Consider the following 27,916-nt stretch of genomic DNA (forward strand, 5'->3'; position numbering starts at 1 on the left):
CAAAAGATAACAATGCACCACTTGAAAAGGTTTGACATAAAATAAGGCCAAATATTTAAACCCTCTAAATGTTTGAATATCCAGCTATTTCAAGTGACAGGACGACAGAACAGTGTCAGTGAGATATTGGTTTCAAACGAGCACCTTCAACTCAAGTGATGTTTGAAAAAGAAAACTAGATTGCTTTGTTGATTAAATGTAGAGCGTTGAGGCCCAGCATGTCTCCAAGACAATTTAAAGCTTTAAAAGACAGAGAAAACACCAACTATGCAGTTATTAAAAAATGAAAACGGTCTGACATGTAGAAATGATATTGCCTGACACTAAAACAGTCCAGACCTTTGGTAATGCATAGTTGTTTCCTGAATGTCTGATGCCACATTTACACGTAGCCAGGTATTTACGGAAACGAATATTTCTGGCCCTCAGTTTTCAAAAATAACGTCTTACACACATGATCGTTTTCCAAAAAGTTTCTGTTTACATGAAACCGCATAAATACGCCACGGAGCGCCGTGATCAGTAAGCAAACTGTAAACAGAGGACGCTCGTATGTGACGTGGTGCATTTTTAGTCGCGTACGGTGACGTTTGAGGACCTAAAACTCTGTTTGACCGAGTACACATGAAACACGAAAACGGAGTTTTCATAGCTCTCCGCTTTGGTCGGAGTTTTTAGAAATGATCGTTTTTCGTGATAAAATCTCCGTTTTCGTATAAATGAAAGGCAAAACCGCATGAATATATATGCGTTTTCCCCTCGTGTAAACGGGGCCTGAATGACTATCAACCATAAACTCCACTCTCTCTCAGATTGCAGCTGCTCCGATCTCGTCAAAAAAAAAAATACAGAGCAATGATAATTGCAAACTAAAGGCTCTTTTATTTCTGCTCCGACAATCTCCTTTTGCTTTTAGTTTTGTGGTTACAGCAATAGCAGTTTTGGCTTGTTTGGTGTCTAAAGCAAAGAGATCATTTAGAGCAGAGCAGTGAAGCAGCCCTCTCTCCTTTAATAAGTGACCCTTCCCCCCATCCATATGTAGTCTGCTGTATCAAGGCAGGAAGGGTTCGTCCTCGTCCTCGTCTGCGCTGGGGCCTGGGTCGCTCAGGCACCTCGTCATCTTCTGCTGTTCTCTGCCTCCTTCTCTGTCTTTGTTAGGGCCACTCGGCTTCATCGCCTCGTTCTCCTGCTGGTTCTTCTCAGTCGCTCTAACCTCATCCATCAGGTTGATGGAGTCCGAAGACTGAGGAGAGGCCAGCTCCACCTGGATGGTCGGTACGGTGTCCGACGTCGGCTTCATGTAGGCTTGTGGGTCTGCAATATCAGGGAATTAGTTTGACCGAGGCTTAAAAAAGGGATAAATATCATTACGACATTCCATCAGCGTGCACAAATGTACGATGAACAAGGCGAGAACCAGGGTCAACCAATATATTCATGTCAACAACGTTACAATCACTGCACAAATTCAAGCTGCAAGACCTTTCCAATTATGTCACGGCACAACGGCAATAATGCAAAGTGAGTCACAATGATTTATGATGCAACACATGCTGGAAATAATTCCACTTTTAGCGAGAACTTATGATGGAAAAACAAAACAAAACAAAAAAAGCTGAAATTCCAGCATACATCATGTTAGACTCTAATCTGTAAACAGCAAGGCTTTGTTTCTAGGCGTAAATAAATCATTTAGTCTCGACAACCATGTCACGAGATTTTGTTAGTGATGAACGAGCAATGATTGTTAAGGAGCAACATATCCGACACATGCATGTTAGCATCGCTGCTGGGTTATCATAACTCAAAATCTTCTCTACACTCACTACATACCTGGACATCTTTTCTTTCCTTTCTGCTGCTGAGCAGGTTTGAAATCAGAATTTGTGCCTAAAATGAAACCACACACTGGTTTACATGCTGGCTGCCACATGCTAACATATTTCCATTAGCGGGGAAATATCTGTTGCTGCAGGTGTGAAAAGTAAGCAGCTCTTTTGACAGTGTTTATTGTTTTGTGAAAGCGGCCATGAGAGACTTACAAAATATGATGTCTCATCACCGGGGGGTCCCATCAGTAGCGTAATGAACTTTCAACGACTGTTTTACGTTGTTCTTTTCAGTATGACGGTGGAAGCTATTGAGTGTTTGCGCTCGGCCGTGGCTAAAATGGATGCACTTACCTGAGGCCAGTCTGGCTCTGCACATGGTCGGGGAGTCAGGGGGAGCAGCAGGCACCGTCAAGTAGTTATTCATGTCTTTTATCTGGGAACACACAGGGACACTGTTTGTGCATGCGATGATTTAGGCTCCAGCATGTTTTCATGTAAACAGGAAATGCACACTCTGCTTTATTTGATTGTTCTTAGTGCAGCAGCCAAACTCTAAATGGTTAGGTAATTTACTTTTCATCAATATCATGGAGAAACTTCATTCAAATGATGTGTTGCTTTCTTTGGGAGTCTCTGTAGAAATTGTCTTTGAGCACATTCAATTTACCCCAAACAAGCGTCTATTTTAATTATGTAATTACAGGGTGATGAAACTGAAGTTAGTGCTAGGGCCACTCAACCAAGAGAATAAATCAAACCCCATTTGTGTCACGAAAATGTGTTCAGGAGACTGAAGGTGGACTTTATTTAGAGCACAAATCATAATTTCGGCAAATCATTTGACCGCTCATAGCTGGTTATGAAATGAGTAAAACTGTTGTTCACTGTTGCTTCTTATTTCTTCTGTGTTTCTCCTGATGTTTTGCTTCCCGCTTTATAACATTTACTTTGTTATAACCAGATTTTGTAACAGGCACACGGCTACGGTATCACAAAATGTCTTCTTCAGCATTGACTTGGGTTTTGTTCAATCGTGCCATGACGAGGTGTCAATAAAATGTGATGACAGAGACAGCAGGCTCAGACTGATCCCAGATTTAAGAGACGTTGACCTGGCACAGACTGATTATCATACCTGCTTCTCCAGCTCAATCATCTTTTGCTTCTTGATGAGGAAGTCACCGAAGCCATCTTCGAACGGATCCGCTACCAGAGTATGTCTGTTGTAGGAGCGCAGCTGAGAGAGAAAAGACACATAAAATTAGTCAGTTTTAGAGAACAACCTAATAATTAACACATGAAAGTTGAAGTATGTGAAAGAGGGATGGCTTCACATTGTTTTTCTCAAAGACCTGCAAGATTGATGATTAAAATGCGTGGTTGTCCTTAACTCAGATCATGATGACCACAAAGGAAAATCAATGAGTGCTTTTCTGTGTCCCTAAACAAAGTCAGTATTAGTCGATGTATGAGCACAGTTACTGATTCAATTCTAAATCTGTAACAATCAATACCCTACACTGTAGTCTAATACCACTTTGTTAATCAATATGAACAGAGATATGCTCTGAACTCCCGGTAATGCAATCAAAGCATCTGTAGCACATAACCGTCTCATTGTTCATGTGGCAGTGTTACCCTTTGTCGTGTCTTCTGCAGGTTGCTCCTGAGGATCTTTCTGATCTCCTCCTCTCGGCCTTTCGGCATCTTCGGCAGAGCTCTCTCCACGGGCGTGGCAGAAGGAAGCTTCTTGGGCTGGATGTTCCTGAGAAGTATGCAAAACAAAAGTCAGGACTATCATAGTTTGTGTGACATAGACACATATCTGCCGTGAGTGCCTTTGTCAAGACACATGACAAACTGAAAAACCGATAATAATGAAACCTCATTTCCCTGAAATGATTTCCTCCTAGTATCCAATGACTAAGAGGAAGTTTCGGTTGTCAGTAACTGCTTGTGGAAATTAAACAGCCTACGTCAGAGCTAACATTAGCTCTTTCTGTAACTGTGCTCCACATGGATACTGTAGGTGGCTTGTTCATTGTAAAGGGATGTTATTAATGGCAATGCTGAATTCATTTTACTGACACGTTTTTAAAGCATTCTGTGTGATGATAACCAAACACTCCATGCTCACTCGGGGCATTGCAACGTGGCAGAGAAGATGATGACAGTGATGACAGTGCTGTTTATGTAATACTAGCAATATAACAACTGTAACACATCAACGCCGTTTATGTAATACTAGCAACATAACAACTGTAACACATCAGTGCTCGTCAAAGAACAAGCAACCTTCCAGTCATCAGACAGCTTCTCTACCTTGAAGCCCACCATGACGCCTCTGGATGACAGTAATGTTGTACAATCTCCCTTAAAAAGAGAGTTTCAGTCTATCTAACTCTGAAAGAAATGAAACCCATGAAGTCATTGAGCTGATCCATTTTCAGCTTTGACAGAAACTGTGAGGTTAAATGGGTCTGTTTTATCATGTTGGCCTGAATACATTACAATGTATCAAAGTTAAGAAAGGGGTCAATTGTAGTGCTGAACATACAGATAACTACGACACTATTGTGCCGCTTCCACTAACTTTATGAAGATGTTGCAACTTTCAATTCATCGTTTAGCTGTTCAGCCTGCATTTTAAAAGTTTTGTTTCACTCTCATAGCGTTGTTTATGACAAAGAAGGCTAAAATAATTCACTGTAGACTATCTGCTCAGCCCCAAACAGTAGACACAAACAGTTAGCGACAAGCTGATGAACACAGTCTAACATTTAGCAGCTAAAGGGCCATGTAGTTCCTTCAGGAGTTGGTTGAGACTAAACTCAGAGCTAAAAGAGAGGGATTAGTTGTGTTACATTCATTAAGTGGACACAAACATGACCTTCAAATTAATTATAATGTTGCTCTGTAAGTGCTGAATGTATATTTAAGTAACTATTTGCTTACAATTTGGCTAAATCAACAAAGGTTCACAACTTGTTTCTGCTGCCCCCAAGTGGCCATAACAATATTTTATATTTATTTAGGACGGTTTGGTTTTCTGAGTGTGGTAAAACAGAATGAGTGTGTCCTCATACTTACTGCATGGAAACTGTGGAAGGCAGAGAATATGGCGGCTTGACTCCTCCTCCGCTCTCCACCAGCTCAATGGCCTGTTTCATTTCCATCTTGTGGTAGAAGGCGATGAGCTGCGGCTCCTTGGAGCGTTCGCCGGCTATCAGGCACTTCTTCACATACTTCTTGTTGAAGCGGTTCAGTCTGGAAGGAAGAGCATGAGTTGCGGATGAAGAACAGAGACAAGGGGCAAAGACAGTCGTGGGAGCAGGAACGGGAAAGATGTGAGAGGTTTGACACATGGTGCACATTAGAGGAAAATAAAATGTAAAGCCAAAGTTACTGTGTCTTCTCTCAAGGGTTAGATCTAACAGCTGATTATGACAGAACATTTACCATCTCAGAGCTGGATATATAAAAAGCAAAAAAACAAAACTCTTCGCTATAATTTCTTTAAGTGAAAAAATACATTATTTGGTTGTGTGTGTGTGTGTGTGTGTGTGTGTGTGTATATATATATATATATATATATATATATATATATATATATATATATATATATATATATATATATATATATATATATATATATATATATATATATATATATATACAATTATTCTCCAATGACCACAAAAGTTGTGACTCTTAAGTTCATACTTGTCCTTCCAGTGATGGTGTCCATAGTGTCCACAAATGCCCTCAATTCCAGTGAGGAGGTGGTCAAGGAACTGGGGATAAAAAGAGGCAAACATAAAAAGAAACTTTCAATACTCTGTCTTCTCTGTGGAGTATTTTAATACATTGAAAAAGACATTCACAGACATAATATGTTTGTACCTTACACTCTAATAAACATGAATAGGGGCCCATGTTACATCTGCTGTAGTTCATATGTTTTTCCCCCCAATGTCTCTACTTGTTGGGCAAAATATGAAATGTGTTTTTTTGGGCGTATAAACCATAATGTATGATCAACAGTGTTTTTAAAAGGGGATTACAAGGCCACTCCACCACAGGCGTTACTCAGCTGCATCTCACCGCAATTACCATTCCTCACAGGAAAAACACCCTCCCAGCCAACATCCTTGTCAACAACAACAGGTGATGACGAGCATTAAAATGATGATACTGGGAGAAAACCAGCTGCAGCCATGTGACCGATTGAACCGCGTTTATGAGCCTGTACATGTACACTTGCCTATCTACAAAAATATATAAAAGTTATGCTTATCTGAAAGCTCTTGATAAACAAACATACAAATAACACTGATCTATGAAAAATATATTTCATGGCTGTGATTCCCTATTCAATCACATAAATATATGATAACGTCTCATCTACATTGTGATGTCGTCACCATTGTGAGCAAATGGCACAGTTTTTGTCACGCTATCCCAAATTCCATTACCAAATACAGCTGGTAAAATCACTAAAAGCGGCTTTAAAGGATCTGCTGCGTCTGTTTCACAGTTTGGACAGGTACGTCACCTGGCCGCTTCCAGGCAACTGGGGAACACTTCTTCCCTGTTTACATTCACTGCGCAGTACAAGTACACTGTACAGTACAATCTATGAGATGAAGTACCACCACACAGCCAGTAGGGGGAAGCAGCGATCAAGAAATGGCCTCAGAGGCTCAGGACAGTAACAGAACATCAATCTGACATTGGAAGTCGAGTGGCGTGAACTTGGCTTTACTCGATAAAGGACGTCACATTTTACATGAAGACAACAGAATGATATTAAGAGGATCCTGTTCATTTATTGTTGTGTGGTGCAAAACATTTGAACATATCATGTATCAACTGCATACCAAAAGGCTCTGTGTTAATAATAATATGGATGAACCATCAAGAAGTCATCAGCTTCTGATCATGTAGGCTGAGTGTGGCTGGAAGTCAAAGGTCTTACCTGGGTGTGGATTTCCTCATTAATCGTCCGCTTGGCCTCCTGTTTCTTCTTCACCGCCAGAAGCTCCACAAGGGGTTGGATGGTCATGCCCTGCAAGAGGGATGAGAGGAAAGGAGCATTATTAATTACTCACCTCCTGACCTCAGCTAATGAAGAGAAACAAGCTATTATCACCAACTCTACGGTATGCAAGAAGAAAATTAGGATTAAAAACTGGTTTGTGTAACGTTTTGTAATCTTGTCAGACCGTGTCAGACTGATTGGAACACATAAACCGCCCTACTCTGATAACCGATATCTGTCACACTTTCCAACGCTGGACTTGAGAGAGGAACGACATGTGGAAAGTTGCAGATTTCAGCATTAAAGATCTGAATCTGTAAAAGATCTCCAATCCCACGCCCCAGTAAGAGAAACACAGTGAAATCCCTCGTTAATACAGATGTTTCTTTCAAAAATCCCCCCACCGCCGTACAGGATTTTAGCTAAAGAGAGCAAGACATGTTTCTGTACCGGGCTGCAACATGTGTATTTCTGCTGTTAAGTGGGGCATTTAGACACTGTCTTAGGTGCTTGAATCTTTTTCGTTTCCACTGTGTCAACTGACCATTTGAGGAATTGCAGGTTTTGGCTGTATTGAGTTGGCTTCATTTCTCAGCACCGGTTGTTGCCTCTCCGGGGAAATGTGATTGTAAACACACACAGCCAATAAGTGCTTACATCAACAACAAATACTTTTATTGAGTGTGTACTGTGTACACATTTTGTGTTTGTTCCTGTGTAAAATGGTTGGAAAGCAGCACAAATGGTGCATTTCCAACCATGCACCTCATGTTGATAAGCAAACAACTTAGCCAAAAAGATTACATTATGTTCTGGCACCAAAACTTTGTTTAAACTTTTACTTTGATTTTAGAGAGCCGGAAAATATTTCTCAAACCTAACTTTTTTGCCGTTTTACAACAAAAGGTCCATTTCCGGTCAGTTGTCAGTCAGTAGCATCAGTGATGTCAATGTGCATGCGTGTAATATGGTATGTAAATGTTGTCGGTGAAAACAAAGAAAACCAATACCAAACAGGACATCAGCAATGGTCTGCATCTCTCCACCAAACCTGCACAGTGAGCAACATGAGTGCAGGGCTCTTGTGCAGTTTCCTCTTTCTGGCCCAGGTGCTCTGCATCCCGCAATAAAGCACACCTGCAGCAATCAGGGGAAGTCACAGTGTGTGTGTGTGCTCACACCTGTCTGCACCTAAAAGCTCCAGCGTATCATTCCACTTCTTAAAGAGATTAAGCCGACCATCTGGTTAACTGTAATGGCTTAAAGTGGATGACAGGAGAAGCCTGCTCTTTAATAATACCCAGTCATGCTATCAGGCATGCACGCAGAGGAACCTACACTTTTACCACCTCATCATGTATATTTCAGATCAACCACAATAAACACGAGGCTTTTCAATAACATGTTTTCCTTCACCCCTGAACAAGAGGAATGTAAATATTTCATGGGTATCCAGAATGTGTAAGCGCCCGCTTGATAACAACCAATGACGACTAAGCAGACAATTCAACATCGGCCAGAATCTTAACTACTGTAATACAGTATTCAGAAGTAACCCAACACAAAAAAGGACATATCATCCAATAGGATAATAAACATGTATTATATCACATGTAAAATGGTCATGTAGATCACAATTATTTTGATTAAAAAACTACTCTTAAAAAGTCACTTATAAATAACTCCACATTGCAGGTGAAAGAGGTCTCTACCCTCCTGGTCTGCATCTGTCTCAGCATCTGACTGAAAGTGCTAAATCTAGCAGCATCAATAAAACATGTTTCTGGTCTCGCATTTAAGGAGAAACTCCATGTCTTCGGGGTTTTATTTTAGCTGTCTCCATTCTGGATCCAAACCACCTCCACAAACGCTCCTACAGTTACACTAGGGGACTGGTTTATCTGACAGGACAAGGCAGAGGCTTAAAATGTATGAAGTCCCTGCCTGTTTGTCTTCATCTTGCCTTTGTGTAATGGTTATGTATGTTGTGTTAATGTGGACTGTGTTCAAAAAACAACAACAGCAGGAATGGGTGTCTACACAAACCAGATTTTATTCCTTCTGCCTGTGTTTTTGATATGGTGCCCTAATTAGGCCCTTTGCCTGCCTGATGGCAGCGTACTTTAAAGAAGAAGCTGAGATCCCATTTTCCCAAACCAGCTGCAGCTGTTTACTTCAAGACCGAGAATGTCCGACCACTTAGGCCCCGTTTACACGAGGGGAAAACGCATATATATTTATGCGGTTTTGCCTTTCATTTACACGAAAACAGAGATTTTGTCACGGAAAACGATCATTTCTAAAAACTCAAAGCCAAAGCGGAGATCTATGAAAACTCCGTTTTCGTGTTTGTATGTGCACTCGGTCAAACAGTTTTAGGTCCTCAAACGTCACCGTACGTGACTAAAAATGCACCACGTCATATATGAGCGTCCTCTGTTTACAGTTTGCTTACTGATCACGGTGCTCGGTGGCGTATTTATGCGGTTTCATGTAAACAGAAACTTTTTGGAAAACGATCATGTGTGTACGACGTTATTTTTGAAAACGGAGGGCAAGAAATATTTGTTTCCGTAAATACCCGGCTACGTGTAAATGTGGCATTAGTGCAACGTCGAATGGATCTGTTTTTTCTAGGAATGCAAATACATCATGTTCTCACCTCAGCAGCAATATGAACAAGATTTACAAAGTCCAACTTAATGGTCGCAAATACAACTAAGCTAGGTTGGTTTTCTATCAGTGTGTTCTAACAGTGATGCAAGTAAAAACTCAAACTAAACTTACTGTAAAAATTATACTATACAAAATAGATTGGTTGAAGTACAAACCATGTGAATAAATCTTGTCTCTGACTTGGAATAATGCACCAGCGGCCCAACAGTACTTTAATGTTTTCACTCTAAGTCAGGAGTCAAAGCATAGGAATCGCTTTGCACTGTGCATTGATTGTGGTCTCGCCGACGTCCCATTATAAGGCTTAGACACAAGGAACATTCGTTTACAACAAAACAGGACGACCTAAACGAGGTGCTCTTACCTGAACAAAGACCGTGAAGAAGATAACAGTGATGATGGCAGTCAGGAACATGTCCCTCATGGGAAAGTCGTCCTTGTCAAGCAGGAAGCCGAGAGAGAAGGCGATAGCACCTCGCAGGCCACCGTAGGCCACAATGAACTGGTCCTTGGTTGTCAGCTTGACGATGCGGAACTTGTTGATTACGTAGGTTAGACCAACGACACCTGGGGAGGACAATGTCATGAGAACGTCAGGTTTGTGACTTTGTGGGCGTGTAATAGACGTTGGTCAAACAGCGTTCTCTCTGGCTTTTAACGATGACTTTGCTTGCCAATAAGTTAATACAAGAAGGTATTTTCATGTTAAATTAAAACACTTTCTGTCACTACATTTTTCAATGTCTCCATCTTTCATTGATGAGGCTATTTTAATGGACAGAACATTACTGACTTCAGTCACAGACAGTGTGTCCGTTTTGCAACATTTGCTCAAAGTCTCATCAGCTCTTCAAGCTGAGAATGTCACAAATAACTCAGTATTGATTGCCTGAAGTCACCTCATTATTCTTTCACTTTCTCTCTCCAACGACACTAATAACGCGTATGACAAATTATAAATGGTGGGACTTGTGACAGCCTGAAGTCAACCTGGAAACCCTCGTCGGTGCTCCTTTTTAGACAACGAAAGCTGTGTGATGAAACATAATGGTGACATTTCACAAGTTCCCTTTTTTGAGTAAGAGGACTTTTTACACACATAGACATCCCTTCTATGTATATCTCATGCAAATTCAAAGTGCTCTAAAACACGTTGATCTCCTTGGAAGGTATATAAATACAAAGCAACTTATTTTTGTCGTGCTTTTTGATTCGTATTGAAGCCCAGTTGATGACAAACCTGTTAAATCAAAAGCACTTCAAGATAAACTTTCAAGTTTCTTTCATGATTTATCAATAAAAGCCGACCACATCATCAAAAAGATCTTGCACGGATTTACCCCCAAAACTGATAAAACAAACTAACGACACATCCTGTGTTGAAGATTAACCGTTTCCTCCTCATGTCGTATTGCTACACACACCATCCTGACACCACTACATTTACATAAAGAAGTTGTGAGAATAACTGTAGCAGCGCTGACCTATGACCCGTGACACCAGACACAGAATGACAGTGACGGTGACGAAGGTCCAGTTCCAGAGGTGAGGTCCGTCCACTGTGGCCACACCCAGAAAGATGAAGATTAGTGTCTCGCTGACACTGCTCCACATTTTTAAGAAGTACTTGATGGTGGTGTGGGACTTGTGGGATATGTTGGCTTCCACATAGGGTCGCATCGTAGCTCCACAAGCTATTAACCTGGAAGGAGAAGAGGCAGATGTTTACTGAAATGAGATATATAGATTAGGGCTGGGCAAAGTTGAACAAATTTAACTGATTAATTGCATGATTTTTTTGCAATTAATCGTATTATGCGCCAAATTCAATAATGAATAAAAACTAGTGTATTGCATGCTTTTATACAATATAACAGACACTCTGGACCAACAGCAACATACATATATAGTATATAAATCTGTTTTCTTTTCTATTTTCTGAACAGGTACCAGAAGAAATCTTTTTTATTTTATCGGAGAACAACATAAACAGTAGAGAGGGTCTCTGTGAGGGACAAGCCACTCCTTCTTTTGTCCATGTTCAGTTTGTTGTTTACCTTAAAGATGTATTTTAAAGACCAGCAATTAATTAACTTTATACAAAAGCAATAAGTGCTTTTGATGTTTTTCCAGTTCAGTTCAATTCTTTTTACTCAGTGAGAAAAATCCAGTCTGAGTTGGCTTGAACAAGTGCACTGAACATCTTTTCATGTGTGGAAAGTTCTCCTTTTTGAGACTAGAGTAAAGATCCAGAAGTGATACTGACTTCAATTGCTCTGCCATAGTGGATCAGACCGCAGGGTCAGGAGCTCTGCGCATGCACGACTAAATTTCAACCTGGACTTGAAGCCTGCAGTGTGAGTCTGCCGGGAGACTGACCGCCTGTGGGAGCTTTGTGAGGCGCAGCTGCTGGGGGCAGCACTCGGTACTCGTTGAGCACAGAAACTACATAACAATACGTGCTTTCAGGTGAGGCTCAAGTCGGCAAGTAGTCAACACTGCCTGTCGGTGAGGCTACAGAAGCAAGCGCACACATACATAAATCGCCTTCAAAGTAAAAGCATTGTTGTTGTATTTCATTTAAGGCATGTATCTTATTTATTTATTTATTTTTCTTTTCTGATTGACTCCTCGCGGGCCGGACTGTGAGAGCCGTAAGACACCCAGGTCTGAGAGAGATTTAAAGTGCAGCACCTGTGTGCAGCAAAGATAAGCCCCTCCCAACGGCCATTAAAAAATTGAGAAGTTAACGCTGCTTTAACGTGTTAATCTGCCCAGCTCTATATAAATATAATAAAACTTATTTTCATAGATTTCATATCTCTAAATTAGTTGTAAATGCCAGATGTCATCAAAAATAAAACAATGTTAATTAAACAATGAAGCTAAGTAGAAATAATACATGTCAGAAATGTGAAAGGGAAACGGCAACTTTAGAAGAAGGGGCGGTTTTACGTGAGTAGTCAGCAGCAGTAGTGTCAGAGGTTTCCTCTAAAAAGAGTCCTGGAGATATCTAGAATTCAAAACTGATTTTGGAAACATGTGACACAAACAAACGATGTTTTCCTCCCCGTCTGGTGGCCACTTCTCTATTCCATTCTGGTGTCATGCAATGTTTCCGAGTCAAATGTGTAGAGGCCAAAATTTAATGCCAACCATTTCACATAAGCCTCAGCGGCTACGAGTTTGGTCCGCACGACTTTAAGGAACAAGGAAAGGAATTCACACCAGTAAGCTGTTTTGCCTATTCTTTGTAAATCCCTAATAACAATTGTAGTTTTTGAAGTGAGGAGCAGAGAGGCAACCACAGGCTTTTAAAGAGATTGTCCGTGAAGCTTCACCTCATCCGGCCTTGAGATTCAGTATGTTATACGCTCCAGGCCACAACATCAATAACTCCTAGCACCTCAACCAGAAAATAGATTGAAAAATACCGGAGGAGAAAATGAGAAACGGCCCCTCTGAGAATGTGGGGATGCCAATAAATTAAGGCTTGGTTTAGGTCACGTTGGATCAGACTAATTCCTTATCTTGCTGGTTAGACGGATCTGCCAAGATGTACAGTTGAGACACCGTTTAGGCAACGAATGAAATAGGTTTCCCTGCAGTGGCAAGGTTGTACATAGACCATGACATCTCATCACTGAGGGAAGATTCATATACTAAAATCATGTGATGAAAGAGGGATGTCCCTGAGACAGCTGGAGTATTTCACAGATACCAGAGAGCCCACATGACACACGAGATACTCAATTTGTATATGCGGAACCTGTATGAATTAGATCACACACTTGACAAAGGCAGCAGAACAATCTGTTTTATGGATTGCAGGACGAACCATGCTGACAATCCATGATCTCACTGTTCTAACAGCCTTAAAAGACGTCTACTGAAAGCATATGCTACATATGCAAAAGAGCGTAACTAGATCCAATTTACTGAGATACACACCAAAAGTGTTGCTAAAAACTGTAAACTGTGATAAACTTAAATATGCATGAGGTGAATTATGTTCCTTCGGAAAAATAAATCAGGTTGTTAAAGAAACTTGGTAAAAACAGAAAATGAACCTTAACATAATATGGAACAGATACATTAAAGTGGTGTTAAAATAACACTTGAGTTGTACAGAAAAAGAACATTGATTATATACAGTCCATTCTGAAAATGTGTAGTTCTCTCTAAACCTCCCTAATAATCTATATAACTACCCATCCCCAAACTTACGCCATGATGCCAGACAGGTGGAACATCTCAGCTGACAGGTAGGCCATGTAGCTGTACACGAAGACAAAAAGTGGCTCTATGACACGCGTGTGGGAGGTGAAGCGTGAGGTGAAGGCGGCCAGGAACCCATAGATAGCTCCCACGAGAACGCCACCCAGTGCAACCACAAAGAAGGAGATGATTCCCAGGACAATGTCCAATATCGTCACTGTGCCGGCATCTGAATACTCCTCAAACAGGTGGTATAAGACCTAGGAGAAGAGGAGTAGAGGTAGATCACATTAGAAATAAAGTATTGGGATGTTAATTGGATGATGAACAAATGTTTAGTGTATCTCAAACAGCAGTATTGAAGAAATATGTTCTGTACAAAGCATTTAGGCATCTCACTATGGCGACACACAGACTCCTGTAATGCCAGACAGGATAATCAAGCAGATCGACTGCCGAGAGCTTCAAGAATGATGAGCGCTCACCAGACCCTGTACACATAACTGCGTGTCAATGATGACACAATGACGACCAGCTTGTTGAGGGGTGCTACACACTTACACAAGTGTTTTGCAATAGCTGATGTAAAAAAAAATACACAATGTTGAAACTAAAGTTGGTGCCTTCGGTACCTATGATGCTTAAGTAACTGAATAACTGAGTGGTTATAAGAATGATTCGATTTAACAACCTGATCCGGTGATGAAACCCAGGGACTTTTTAGCTGCTTCCCTGACTGCTAAGATAAACAATGCTTTAGTTTTAATCTACAAATGACTTGATGATGCTCTTCGTAAGGAGACGATGTTAATGTTCCTCTGGTCACCAGAGTTACAACTAGCACCCAATATGGCTGTGAGGATATATGAGCTTCTGACGGTACACACCTTGGCGTATGAATTCCTACTCATCAAGTCTACCTCATAGGAGAAACAATAAATGCATTCTCTCAAAAAAAAATGGAAGCAGGAAAGCCTGCTCCCAGCCTCGAAGTTCCTGTTTTGGTCACTCACCACAGTGACAGCATCGTTGAGCAGTGATTCTCCAAACACCAGGATGTGCAACAGCTCATTGATGTGGATCTCCTCAAACACGGCTAGCACAGCAACAGGATCCACAGCCGAGATGATGGCACCGAAAAGCAGACAGGGCAGGAGCTCGAGCGTGAGGAGGATGGAATTGGTAGGCTGGATCAGGCATACAACATACAGCAGACCTCCGACGAAGAAAGTGTTCCATAAGGTCCCCACGACAGCAAACATCAGGATCGTGCCCAGGTTCTCCATGAAGGGACGGATGGGCAAAAAGTAGCCGGCATCCAGGATGATGGGCGGCAGCAGGCAGAGGAAGAACAATTTGGAGTCCAGCACTGGGGGGACCTCTTCTCCGGCTAGTTTGATGAGCCCCCCCACAAGCAGACCCACGACAATCAACAGGCAGCTCTCTGGCACAATACCGGACAGGCGAGGAATCAGGTGGAACCCTGGGGAAAAGGATGGACCAAAAAAACATGAGACGCGGTGGCATGGAGGAAGACAAAGAACAAGAATGAGGGAGTGATTTACCTGGAAATCAAATTGTCTTTGTCATTGCTTTAGGCCTGAACTGTATTTTGAGTCTTTGTATAAGAGTAATCAGCTGGTATAACCCCCTTTCTTTGAGGCCTAACTTCTGTGGGAAACAAAAGATGTTCGCGGGATATCAGAGGCGCTGTGCAGCTATGTGAAGGCTTTCCTGCTCCCCTTCATCAACTATAACCCATTTGTAAAAGAACACTTTTAAAGAACTGATGTTCTTAGCGTGTGCTTAACGTATAAAGAAATTGGTATTTGGGAAGTGTGCTGCGGAGTTACTGGTGTGGCACATGGCTCACACACACAATGGCCTTGTGAATTTTGAAGGAAAAAAATGGAAATAATATGCAAAACATGAAGTGTAGAAAGATCTCATAGGACAAGTCAACAAGTCATGGCTGCCCACATTTAGGAGATCTCGAGACTGGTAAAAAACATCCTTCCAGTAAAATGAAAAGAAAATCTTCCAATTTCTATTTATTTTGTAGTTTTCCTTGTAATCCAAATTTTGGGAGAGTCCCACGTAACTGAAATAACCTTTTGCAATCTTGTTGCTTGGGGCCGCATGATTCACATGTCACAACATGAGAGATTGTTTCTGTTGATGCCGTTATAAGCACTCCGATATCACTCCTGAGCTGCTGTGACGTTTCACCTGAAAGTATGCACATAGACCAGGCTATATACACAGTGCAGTGATGTGACAACTGCAACTGGTGCTTAAATAGTACACAAAAGAAGCTGAAGACTTCAAAGAGACGGCAGCGTACATCACATAGTGGGAAGTTTTTTCCCGGCTATATTTACTGTACACTGCGGCGGCACATGGACATGTCAATTTTCAGCTGGCACTGTATCAGTTAACCACATGATGCATGAACACTGACACACAAACACAAATATGAACCAAGTAAGGCTACATGCTCACATGCAGGCTAAACAATCGTAGAGGGGCAAAGGATAAGTGATAATGAATTAAATAGATATGAAACGTATGGTAGAAGCTCAACCTGAGAAATGGTGCCCGCTATGCATTACATGCCCAAAAAGGATCAAATGCCCTTGTGAATGAAACAATGAGACTTGTTGCAGTCTGTTTGTAAGTAAGTCAATATGAGAGACAGACACAGAGGGATCAACGCAGTAATTGAGCCATGTCACCAGGTTGTTCTTCACTGCTACAGCTGTTCACCCTCCTACCCCGAAGGTTTTAGGTTTAAATGAAGGAACATCATTTGAACCCATGTTATTACAAGCTCGGATAAACACACAAACGTTAAACTATCAGAAAACACCACAACGACATAGTTGAAGCTCTTCAGTACAACAGCGGAGGGCGGCAGGGATAGCAGCACCATCTGGCATAGTCACCACAGGGTGTGTTCCCTCGTGAGTAGAGAGGGGGAGGACCCGGCAGGTGAACAGCTCAGGCCGGCTGCAGTTTGCCGACACAAACATGATGATGGTTGAGCAGCTAATTCACCTACTAGCATTATTATGTAATAGGAAGGCGGGAACCTCCGCATCTGGTAAGTAAAGACAATGCGGACATGTCTTAAACTTGCATTGTTTCTCATAGCCAGCAGCGGGCGATTCCTGTCGTCAGCCACACTGATAGAAATTTACTTCAGTAAACATTGTAAACATGAGTTGTATGATGTCAATCACCAGTTTCAAGTCTTTAATCCAGCATGATGTTCATTTAGTAAATTATGGTGAAATAGATAAAACAGGCTATGCACGAGGTCGCGGCGACCTTGTGATTGACAGGCATGGGAGTTTTACAACTTAAGCCCTTTCACGGTGTGTTTTCAGTTCATTAAAAGTTAATTGCAACTCTATTGGTTGCTTAAAAATCTCTTACTCAGCGTTCGGTTGTAGTTAGCTCCACCCTCTCGTGTCCCTACTGGTAGCATCAGAAATTCTCTGTAGGAATACAAGACACCGGAGGTGGGGTAGGGCTGTTCATACTCAGGCAGCTTGACGACAACACTGTTACCATTCCAGCACACAAACTAAACAAGTGCGTGCTTATGGATTGTGCAGCGGCATGCGGCTGTAACCCAGGAGCTTTGAGGAAAGACAGTGAGGGAGTCTTTGTCTTAAATGGTCTAAGGAGACCTAATTCACCTACAGCGAGATGTCAGAGACTGAGTGCTCATCTCTTTTCTCTTTTCGATGCACTTAAATAAAAAACAGGAACCACCCATTACTCCACAGAGGCTTTGCAGCCAGGGTTAACAAATATATTCTGTGAGAACGGATTGAAATACAGTAGACAGAAACTTTATGTGCTCGCCCCCCTAAAGGCTTATGTGGCGAGCAGGATCTAAATTCCACAGCTAGTTTAGAGACTATCCACAGCACCATGTCTCTTCAGAAGAAAGCATCAATCTGCTTACTGTAGGTTTCACAATGAACAATAAATTAGCACCATAAATTAGCACATTATAGTTCACAGTGTCTCAACTCCCTATACATTGTTACATAAGTAATAGGCTGTGTCTAAGTGTTTGAGACTTCCAACACCTCAGAGATCTCTCTTCAGTGTGGGGGACCCCAGATCAGACAGGTGACCTCCAGCACAACACCAGCAAGCTAATTGGTTCACAGTTGAACAGAACAGATTACTGACAGGCCTTCCACAGAATGTATGGTAATGTTTTACATTCTGCCAGTATTAGCTTTATTACATATGCATGTAAAGAATTGAAAAGAATTCACAGATTCCCCACTTCACAATTGAAATGTAGCAACACTTCATGTATGTATATAAGCTATGCAGAAGACTTTATGCGTGTATGATTATCTTTAATGCAGTGACGGGCCGTCAGGGTCTTCTAAGTCAAACTGGTGGAGCGGGTCCGCCGTCACACTGGATGGAGCGGCTCCGTGAGTCGGATATGACACTTTTTCCCCCGGTCCAGCCGTGATGTGGACTATACACACTCATTGAAAGCCTCATTCTAAAACCACGAACCGCCACAGCTTTAATGGAAGATAAGCATATATACCTGTTGCAGACGTCAATGCTTACAACAAGGTGTTATGATATTTATTTAAAACACTATCTGAAAACGAAGAGCAGTTACTTCTCCCAGAAAACATATTGCATGTGTTTGCAAATGGTTGTAATGCTATTCACAGGGAAAATAAATATCCTCAGTAAACACCTCGAAAAAAAGTTAGAGCCACTACTGAACGAAAACTAAAGTCCAAGAAGACGGCAACGAACCATTATTATCTAAGAACTGATAAGGCAAACTTCGGGTCTGATAAGTCAGGGGCATAAGTACCTTAAACAAACATTCTTTCAAAATAGCTCGCAGGGTGCGACTCGTATAGTTGCAAGGAGAAGACAGATTGTCTAGAAGTCTATGAGGAAAAATCCCTACTTCTAACTTGATTTATTGCCACAGTTAACATTGTAAACAGTTTGTGATCTAAATCGCTAGTTTCCCAACTTCATCAATACAGCATGATGGTCTTTTAGTAAATAATGCTCCCATTCAAAGTAAAATCATGAAGCAGGGTATACTCTAGGGCGTAGCTACCTTGTGATTGACAGCTCAAAACAAGAACATTATACGGTCTGGGATTCATCAGGTTGACTTGACTTTAAACACAAGGTTTTTTTTCAACAAAGTCCACAGGGACTGCTTCCAGTGGTAGACAGGGTTTCATAAATCCTCCATACACCCAATCCCTTACACTAGTAAGTGGTCTAGCTAAACAAATGTCTGCTAGTCACTAAGCAGCCAAAGGAAGACCTTCTTGTAATGCAGAGTTTTTTGATACTCAGGATAGAACTATCCATACTTCAAAGCTCTGCTAACAAAAAGTATAACTAAATGGGGAAACCAAGCGAGGGTATTATTAGAGGACAAGGAGTCCCATGATTCCTTGTGTTAAGTGACCTTCTAGATGACATGAAGTAATGAAGCTGAGCCAGGGGACTTCAGGCTCCCAGCTTTCACTCCCTGAATCATGATCCATTAATAGGCCACAACACTGGAATTTAAAGTTTAATCAGGCAATTAAAGATCATAGGTATCATCATCAGTATTAAGTACTGTTGGGGTGTTCCTGTCAAGAATTCCATACCAAATAAATATTATTGCGTGTCAGAATCCACATCAAAGGCTCACAATTCTCATATTGCAATATAAGATAAAGCCTCAATAAGTCACACCGAGTTCTTACATTTTTGAGTCTGAACATTTTGTGAAAATGTAGTATTTTAGTCTCAAGCTCACCTCAGCATAAGCTGTGGAATAAAACTCAGCAGCTCACAGAGGAATACCCTTTCAATACTCAATGGTAGAAAGCACCTGAACTGTAAAAATGGTCAAGCAAGGAAAATCCATTTACACAAATCCTCCAATAATAAGAAGGACAGTGAAGTCCTCGAGGGAAGAGCAAACAGGTCATGACTGGATAGACCTAAACGTATTACTGCTGGTGCCTTAAGCAGTGGCACATTCAGCACTGGATCCAAGAATGACTCATTCTAAATGACCCATTATTGTTCAAGGGTGACCAGGAAGGACAAGTGAAGACTGTGCATGCCGGACATTCGGACAACCAGGAAGAGAATCACACAAAAGGCCCTTTCGGCTTCAATGCTGATCTTTCTAAAAACGATCAGCACATGCAGGACCCAGGACAAAAAGGCTCAGTGGTGGACAGACGTTTCCAACCGAGGCTGTCTGGTGACAGTTCACACATTCTGACATTTCTCTAGCGTGAGTCCAATTATGGCCTTCAGTGCTTATCAGTGAAGAGGAAATAAGATAAGTAAAAAGGAGGCTGTGAAGTGCAACTGCAATGCTGTCAAGAAATACAGATGAAAGATTACAGATTAAGTGGACTCATTGGAGGAAAAACAAAACATGGAAGGAATTTTATGCCAGAGTCTTGAACTGTAAGATCAGGCGGTTCATTTTGGCTGCTTGTCAATAATAGTAGGCACTATGTCCTTGCCCCGCTCCCCCCTGAGTGCCTTTATACAGCAAGGTTATTGAAAGCCAGTAAAGGGTAACAGCCGTCTCACTTCTGCATGTGTACCCAGTGTCAGCACAACACACAAGATAATTTCCAAAGCCAAGAATTGTGCCCTGTTGCCAGGTGACTAATTGTACACTGCTGGCAACCAAATATGCTGGACTAAGCAAGCACAAAAGACAGACTACATTGAAACGGTCGCTTTGTTGAAGAAGGTGATTAATGATGTGTTCGTTTGATTCTTTACCGTGGATTTGAGACATGGCAAACTGGCTGGGAGGCGTTCCAACACCATGATACATATATCCCAATAAGGTCAAGATACACATTTATTTCAGAGTGAAACAAGCCTCGTCCCTGACAACAGTGCAGTATAACAACTACGCTTTTGTGTGTCATTGTTTGATTGTTTGATGCAGATCATTGTGCTGCTCGAGTTGCTTGTGCAAGACCAGTGTGGTTTGAATTATTAATAAAGGCCTGCAGCTGCTGTTATATTCCAGTATGATCCCTGACGCCACATCTGCACAACAATACCGGCTCACATGGGTGATTCCTCACGTGGTCATGATTCTAAGCAACAAAAATGTTTGAGCCTTACTATAATTCAAAAGTACATCTTCCACGACAACTAGTGAAAGGAGTAGAATCCAGTGAAGGTATCAAATGTTGGTTAAAAGCAATACTGTACAAGGGCCTTCCAGGGATAACGTTTAGTAGTTAGTCTGGTGTTTCAAAAGAAGGAAAAAAAAGTCGTATTTGTCATGGGATGGAAACACTGTACTACCAGTAGATCCACCTTCATAAGATTGTCTTGTAATGTGAATTGTGTATTCTTAGTTGTATTTTAGATTTAGATATTAGGTGAACTGGTTTACAAATCTACTATATGTGCATACTATCTTACACTGCAGTGTTGGACTGGGGGATCTACAAAGCAAATGGCATAAGAACCCCAGTACCTGGTGTCAAGTAATCAATCACTTGTGTGAACAGATCATAAATTAGGGGCAGGACGAAGATTGTTAGATGGTTTTATTCCCACGCTGATTCAGTCCCTTCGCTACTGATTGAAACCATACGTCCCTTTGCAACCCCCACCTTTTCTCTCTGGTTTTATGGTTTTTGTTATTTTAGCTTAAAAAGACTCAACCACCTATAAGGCAAAATTTGCCGTCATGGTCTTGAGACTGACAAGAAATAGTCTTGTTTCATGGGAACCACAACAATACTTCAGATAAGACAGTTATTTCTATGATGGTAAAGAGCCCGCTCCACTTATATAATGATGAACAGATAACGGTATCAACAGCAACCACAAATTGTGAGAATGTCCTTCGTCTATGACATCTTGAATGGTGATTACTGTTTGCCACCCTGTGCACGGAATAAATAACCATTAAACCATTTAATATTCATTGTTGCTTTGGAATACATTTATCTTAATTGGATTGAGTGTAAATTGAATTACATAAAATGGGAGGTAAAAGATGATTAAAAAGGTACGTACATGTTTTATTCTTGAAGAAAATGTCTGTGATAAGCCATAACCTAAATGAGACATTCAAGATAAGATGTGTATAACTTGTGACGCATTTACTCAAGCTTTACCAAGGGTGTGGCTTTTAATGATGGGCCTAGAACCTTTCCCACGGCGCTTTTATCGATAAGAACAATATTACGGCCCTTATCTCAAAATGGGTTTGCCAAATCCTCTAATGTACGACTCCACTACAACAAATGTATTACTTACTCATAAAGTCATGTCTTGGCCGAGTCTTACACTGGAAATATATAAGACACATGTTGGTTGACTCTAGCGCTTGGCTTCAAATGCCAATTTCATCAACAAAATGTGATTGATTAAAAAAGTATAGCAACTGTAGCAGAAGTTACTAGGATGGACACATCTTGTCCAATAATGGCTATACAAAGGGTTTATTGTTCAACCAAATGATTCTGACCATGTCTCCCATCTTAGATATCATCCGCTGTTTACTTTAGATAAAGAAACCCTTTGAGGAACGGGCAGATTTCTTAGTGAACTTTTTACTCACGCAAACAAGATAAACAATTGCAGCATTCTTGAAACCGTGTTAATCAAGAGATAAATGGGTTTTAGAAAATTAAACCTTTGCAGTTTACAAATTCCACAACACACTCTGAAATGTTTTACCAGTCTTTTCTGGTAATTACAAGACAAAAAACAACCTGCAGCTATGCAGTTATTCAGGTGTAAAAAGAGTAAGAAGGAACCAGAAGAGAGTAATAAATGAAATAATTTATCAAATGAATGATTATAAAAACTACTGTTTTTTTCCACACACGCACAGGCACGCACGGAATGAAATAAGAAATGTCCCAGGAAAGGCCAGGAGGCTACATGCTCATATAATTGACCTGACCTTTACATGAAAAGAAATACAAACAATACCAAAAAAGGAAGAAAAAAAACTAAGATAACAAAATCCTGAAAAGTACGACAAAAAAGAATGTCAACAAGAAGTAAACATAATGGGCTAAAAAAACTAAGTAGTCAGTATCCAACTGAAACCGATAAATACATGAAAAAAAAACACTTTTTTCTATGAATCATGGTAAAACATCAATGTTCAATGACTCTGCTACTAAAGTTACAATTCTAGATCTCCATTGATTATGTGCCATATCTTACTCCATAAAATTGACAAAGGACACTGAGTTATCATTTTCAAAATATGCACTTGTATGCACTCATAGTTTTTAGGAATGAGTAAGTATAGTCTTTTGAATTTCCCCTCCTGTCTCTTCCTACTGTCTAAAAAGAAACATAAACAATCAACAATAACGAAGAACCTGATTGTTATGACTGTTTTTAATATCTGTATGTTCACTTAGGTACTTCGACTGACTATATATGCTACAATAGTTTTCACTTTTGGACAATTGTAGGGAGTATAGGATACACAGTACTTATAATTTTGTACTTTACCTATAATTACAAATGATAATTACAAATACAGTTAATAATACACAAAGGTTGCATTGACAACCCGATATGTGCACTGCCACAGCATTCTCAACAAGCATGGTAATAAAAAAGCAGCAAGGGTTGAGAACATGGTCATGACCTGACTATTAAATCACTGCAAGCCTAGAATTGTCTGGCTTTTGTATTGTTAAAATGATGCAACACCTTCCATAAAGTTACTACCAATCAAACATGTTTTTTCATAAGAAAGCATCACAAATTAAATAGATACTACTTTTTAAATTCACTTTGGCCATTCAGCCGATGATCACTCCCTTTACCCCCTCAGTCCTACTCACAGGAATCAAGGTTCAATCAATGAATCAAAGAAGCAGGTCCAACTTTCCCGACAAAAGAAAAAACACTACACTCAGATAACAGCAACTCTTTGTCACACACACCCTCTCTTAAAATTGTTTGATCAGTTTTGAATTGTAAATGGAAGGTGAGACTGCACTTGCAAGACAAGTTACAGGCTCTTGGGTTGAAGGAGGAAGACACTTGTGTATTACCGGTGTGAACATTATCAGATCTGACCAAACCGAAAGGGCAATAGAAAGTCGGGACCTGGTGGATGTTTGATGTGGCTATAAACCGTGATAAGCATTACATGCTGCTGCTGTGTGCAAAGCAAGTCTTGTTTATGAGATTGTTGTTACATATCACATTCACAAAAATAAATTGGAATAAGGTCATTTAGATAACAGCATAGCTTGTTAGCTTTATTTCTTCCTGATTATACCCGAGCAACCTTTCAAACACAACCTTCTTCTAAACACAGAGGATTCCTTTATGAGGACTGAATGGAAGGTTTCCAGTGATAATTACAACGGTTGATAAAGTACTGTTATTTATGAGTGGTACTGGTCTGTAGCCTAATTACGGAAGCCAAAACAGAAGATGTCTCGTAATATAAGGGCTGTTCCACTGTCGGGCATATTCTCAACAAAATGACATCTCCTGGGTTATGATTTATATGAAAAGCTTCTGCACTAGGTATAATCAATTCAGAAAAGTATTCAAAAATAAGGACATAAAAGGCACCATACACAGTGACAGGGTTACTGAAGAGATAAATGGACTGCGCAGTGAAGCTTTTAGGCTCATTCGATATGAACCAGTAGTTGTGTCAAGGCTGAGCAATGTAACAGCTACTTTGAATTACCCACTGCCCATTTTCAGTCACCCTGGAATAATCAGAGGCTTAAGGTCACTGCTGTCAGCATGCACGCTCATCCCGCCTCATTTCTTTTCTGCCTCCAATTCACTTGCTAAAACTCCATCCTTCCTTCAACTCACTCCCTTCTCTCTGTTTTCCTAATCTCTCATTTTTACCCTATGCCCTTGAGCTGCGTCCTAACAGAGAGCCACCCGAGCCAGGTGGTCCCTCCCTGCCAGCCCCTTCACCGGAGACACTGGGCTTCTCGCCCAGATAGGGAAGCAGTATCCTCCCCAGCTACCGGCTGGTGCTCAGTCAGGCCCTTTATGTCACAGGCAACTGACAAGCTGCTGGCTCTCGGAAAAAGACAGCAGGGGACAATGCAGTGTTTTGTGGAAAAGCACAATGCGAGGAGGCCTTGATGACAGGACAGTATAGAAAAGAAAGGGGAAACGAACGTGAGCACCAAGGTGTGGAGAAAGGAGGGGCCGCAAAGAGTGACGACACAGGAAACACTGAAGCAACAGAGGCAAGTGAAGAGCTGGACGGAAGCCTAGCAGTGTGTGTCTCCAAGTTGGGAACAATCGTTAGAAGTGGTTTGACTCTTTCGACCTCATTCGTGACAATGCCTTTGGCACACGACAGCGCAACAGGAAGTTGCACTGTCTTTTAAAACTGGAAAAATAGTTGCGGTGCAACATCCAGACCGCTGCACCAAGGTGCTTAGTCATCACTGTATCAAGCAGTAAGGGCAGTGCGAGCAAAAGACCCTCTCCACATGAGGCCAACTGATAGGATGAGAAACCTGCAGGACATGCAGTTATAGATCCGCCAGCTAAATTGAGCTATTCTGGTCCGGCTTCCTACGTCAGCGTAACAGTGGCGTCTTTCATTGGCAAGCTGAATACAAGGCAGCAGGTTGGACTGGTGGTCAAAGATTATCTTGTCAACGAAAAGTGACAGGGTTTTGATCGTTCTGTCAATCATTGTAAGCCCATTAAATATGTGTTGTAATCCCTGTGAATTTTCTCTGCTAGATTTATCTGAACCCAGTATTCTCTTTAACATGTGGTTTTCAGTTTAAAGACCTGTCTGATTTAAACAGACTCTATTTGGATTTCTTTTAATATGCAGACAATTGTGTGACTGAACAATTTGCTGCCAAATGTGTTAACTTAACTGCAGTGAATACACTTGTAGCCAACTAAACAACCTAACCTTGAGCTCGCATTTCCTGGATAAACTGAAAAAAATAAATATTGGGCGTGACATTCACGCAATACTCACCTAATTTCATCAACGAGGCCAGCAGCACCCATAGTGAGATTTCAAAGGGAATGTGGATGTGGTGATAGTCGATGCCGAGCACAGGAAAAGCCTTTTTAGTGTAGTTTTCTCTTTGGTGCGTCACACTGTGGCTGTCCACCTCTTCCTGCTGGCTGGTATCCGGAGAGCTAGCGGCTCCGAGAGGAAGCACGGAGCCCTCGAGTAACACCAAAACCACCAGCAGGAGCAGTCCTCGCTCCGGTAAACTCTTACCGGTGCCGGCCCGACCGCGTGTACCTGTCCTCGAAGGCATGTTATCAACAACAACAAAAAACACACACACAAAGGCGAAGTATTTTGAAAAGAAATTAAATAAAAAGTCAGCAAGTTCGCGGAAGTTGAACGCAACTTCGTAATGTTACGTAGAGTCAGGATGACCAACTCTTCAAACGGAGACCTGCGGGCGGTTGGACCAGTTCAGACCGAACCAACCGTCCATTCCGTCAAGTGACGTGAGGCTAGCTTGACTGACAGCGCCGCTCCAGCCAGGTAAACAGTCCCAGCCACGCAGGCCGTTGAGAGAAAGCAGGAAACGCCAAGGTGTTTGAGAGTTTCTTTTTTTCTCCCTTTCTTTTACACAAAAGCACAGACAACTCCACTATTAAAAACAAGCCGAGCCGAGTCGTGGTTTGTTGTGTTGTTGTTGTTTTTTACAACGTTGTTCCACAAGTTTCTCTGTCAGTGCCTGTCAATGTCCTCCTCAGAGAAATGTCGTTGATGCTGGAGGCGAGCGAGACACAGCGGCATCCCATCCACGCCTCTTCTTCTCTCCGACTGCCCGAGAAAGAACACGTCCGTGGGGCGGCGGTGCTCAGATACTGACCTTGAAGAGAAGCCACGCTGCAGCCACATTGCATGTTTGCCGCGCGACCTATGCGTTTGAACTTTTTGATATTAACGTCCGCGTATGCGGCTGATCCACCGTATCCCCAGGATGACAAGACCTTGGTCGGTCGGGGGCTCAGCCCAGGAGGGAGGATGGGAGGAGGGCGCGGGGTGGGGGGACGACTTGGGGTGTGCTCCGCCCCGGCTGCAGAGCCTCGTCCCAGGTTGATGTCAAGGCAAGTGGCGACTGCTCTCGTCTGCGGTGGTGTTTAGCTTCATACAACCTTCAAAACGCACACCCCTTCGCGGAGGTTTTGTGGATGGGAGGAGAACAGAGGAGGAGCGGGAGGGGAGGGGAGGGGACAGCCGACTATAGTGACACCTATAGGAATGGAGGTTTAAGGTGTCTTGTAAGGAAGAAAAATAGCATTACCACAAATGCTAAAGCTAATTCCTCCATGGGGTTACATCTGTTCCTGAGCGGGATATGCTTTGTCAGTAATCTGACATTGACATCACATTGATGCTGCTTTCTCTAGCTTTCACCGGGAGGTCAAAGGTTAAGGCCAATTACAGCCCACAGCCCGAGAACATAGTTATTCCTCCTTAAGGACACTGAACCCTAGATGCTCACTGTCACCTTACCACCTAAGTAATTGTGACTATTAGTGTGACTGCTCTGCTGAAAACATAAAAAATGTTCTCAGAATATAGAATTTGTTGCAGCGGACACCAGATTGCTCTATGATCTCATTAAGCAGAATGTGACCAAGCATTACAAGTAGTGATATTCTAAAACGTCTGTCTGAGGAGTGGGGGTGAATACATTTGCGGAAATGGACTAAGCTAGAATGGAAAAACTGGCACTAAATGTCCCATGAGGACATTACGTTTGCCTCAGAGGGGTCATTTTCAACTACCAACAAGGGTTCTGAGAGCTGGTTTAATATATTGCTCAAAGACATGTTAGTAGACCACACGAATGCTATATTGAACCAAAGTGTTTATATTTATGGATTGTCATTAACCAGTTTTCTGTTTTGGTTCCTGGTTTGTAGCTGTAGGTGTGACCTGGGAAACTATAACTCAACTAGTGTGTACGAGTTGATTTCCGATCACACCTTTCAGATTTAGTAACACATAATTCCCTTTATTACGAAAGCACTGACTTGTGGCAGGCCTTCTGTTCTGTGTTGAAATGGGACCACAGGTGTATGATATTCCATGCCGAACTTTTGGATTGACTGTAAT

The 27,916-nt window shown here is 41.6% G+C and overlaps 1 protein-coding gene across 2 annotated transcripts; it reads right to left on the reverse strand.

Annotated features, from left to right (window-relative positions):
• Positions 1-859: 859 nt before the first annotated feature.
• Positions 860-26,933, reverse strand: slc9a1a (solute carrier family 9 member A1a). 2 transcript variants are annotated; one of them, XM_068569160.1, is made up of 13 exons: positions 25,802-26,933; positions 14,781-15,250; positions 13,777-14,027; positions 11,034-11,251; positions 9,914-10,116; positions 6,811-6,900; positions 5,556-5,626; positions 4,923-5,099; positions 3,471-3,597; positions 2,968-3,069; positions 2,184-2,265; positions 1,834-1,890; positions 860-1,314 (listed from the first exon to the last, which is right to left on the reverse strand). In XM_068569160.1, the coding sequence occupies exons 1-13, from the start codon at positions 26,091-26,093 to the stop codon at positions 1,052-1,054; spliced, it is 2,403 nt and encodes an 800-aa protein (XP_068425261.1). In that variant the 5' UTR covers positions 26,094-26,933; the 3' UTR covers positions 860-1,051. The 2 variants fall into 2 exon arrangements, with proteins under 2 accessions (XP_068425261.1, XP_068425262.1); XM_068569161.1 differs by lacking the exon at positions 1,834-1,890.
• Between the last annotated feature and the right edge of the window lie 983 nt (positions 26,934-27,916).

The sequence above is a fragment of the Clinocottus analis genome, unplaced genomic scaffold (assembly GCF_023055335.1).
Source record: "Clinocottus analis isolate CAN_PGR_092001 unplaced genomic scaffold, fCliAna1.0.p SCAF_9, whole genome shotgun sequence".
In the NCBI taxonomy this organism is placed as follows: Eukaryota; Metazoa; Chordata; class Actinopteri; order Perciformes; family Cottidae; genus Clinocottus; species Clinocottus analis.

Excerpts from the sequence above, each read along its gene's own strand:
- slc9a1a (XM_068569160.1), bottom strand. The coding sequence starts at position 26,093 with ATGCCTTCGAGGACAGGTACACGCGGTCGGGCCGGCACCGGTAAGAGT. Across the intron at positions 6,901-9,913 it reads TCTTCACGGTCTTTGTTCAG|GGCATGACCATCCAACCCCT; the intron begins GTAAGAGCACCT and ends TCCCTCTTGCAG. Across the intron at positions 3,070-3,470 it reads TGCAGAAGACACGACAAAGG|CTGCGCTCCTACAACAGACA; the intron begins GTAACACTGCCA and ends TTTCTCTCTCAG.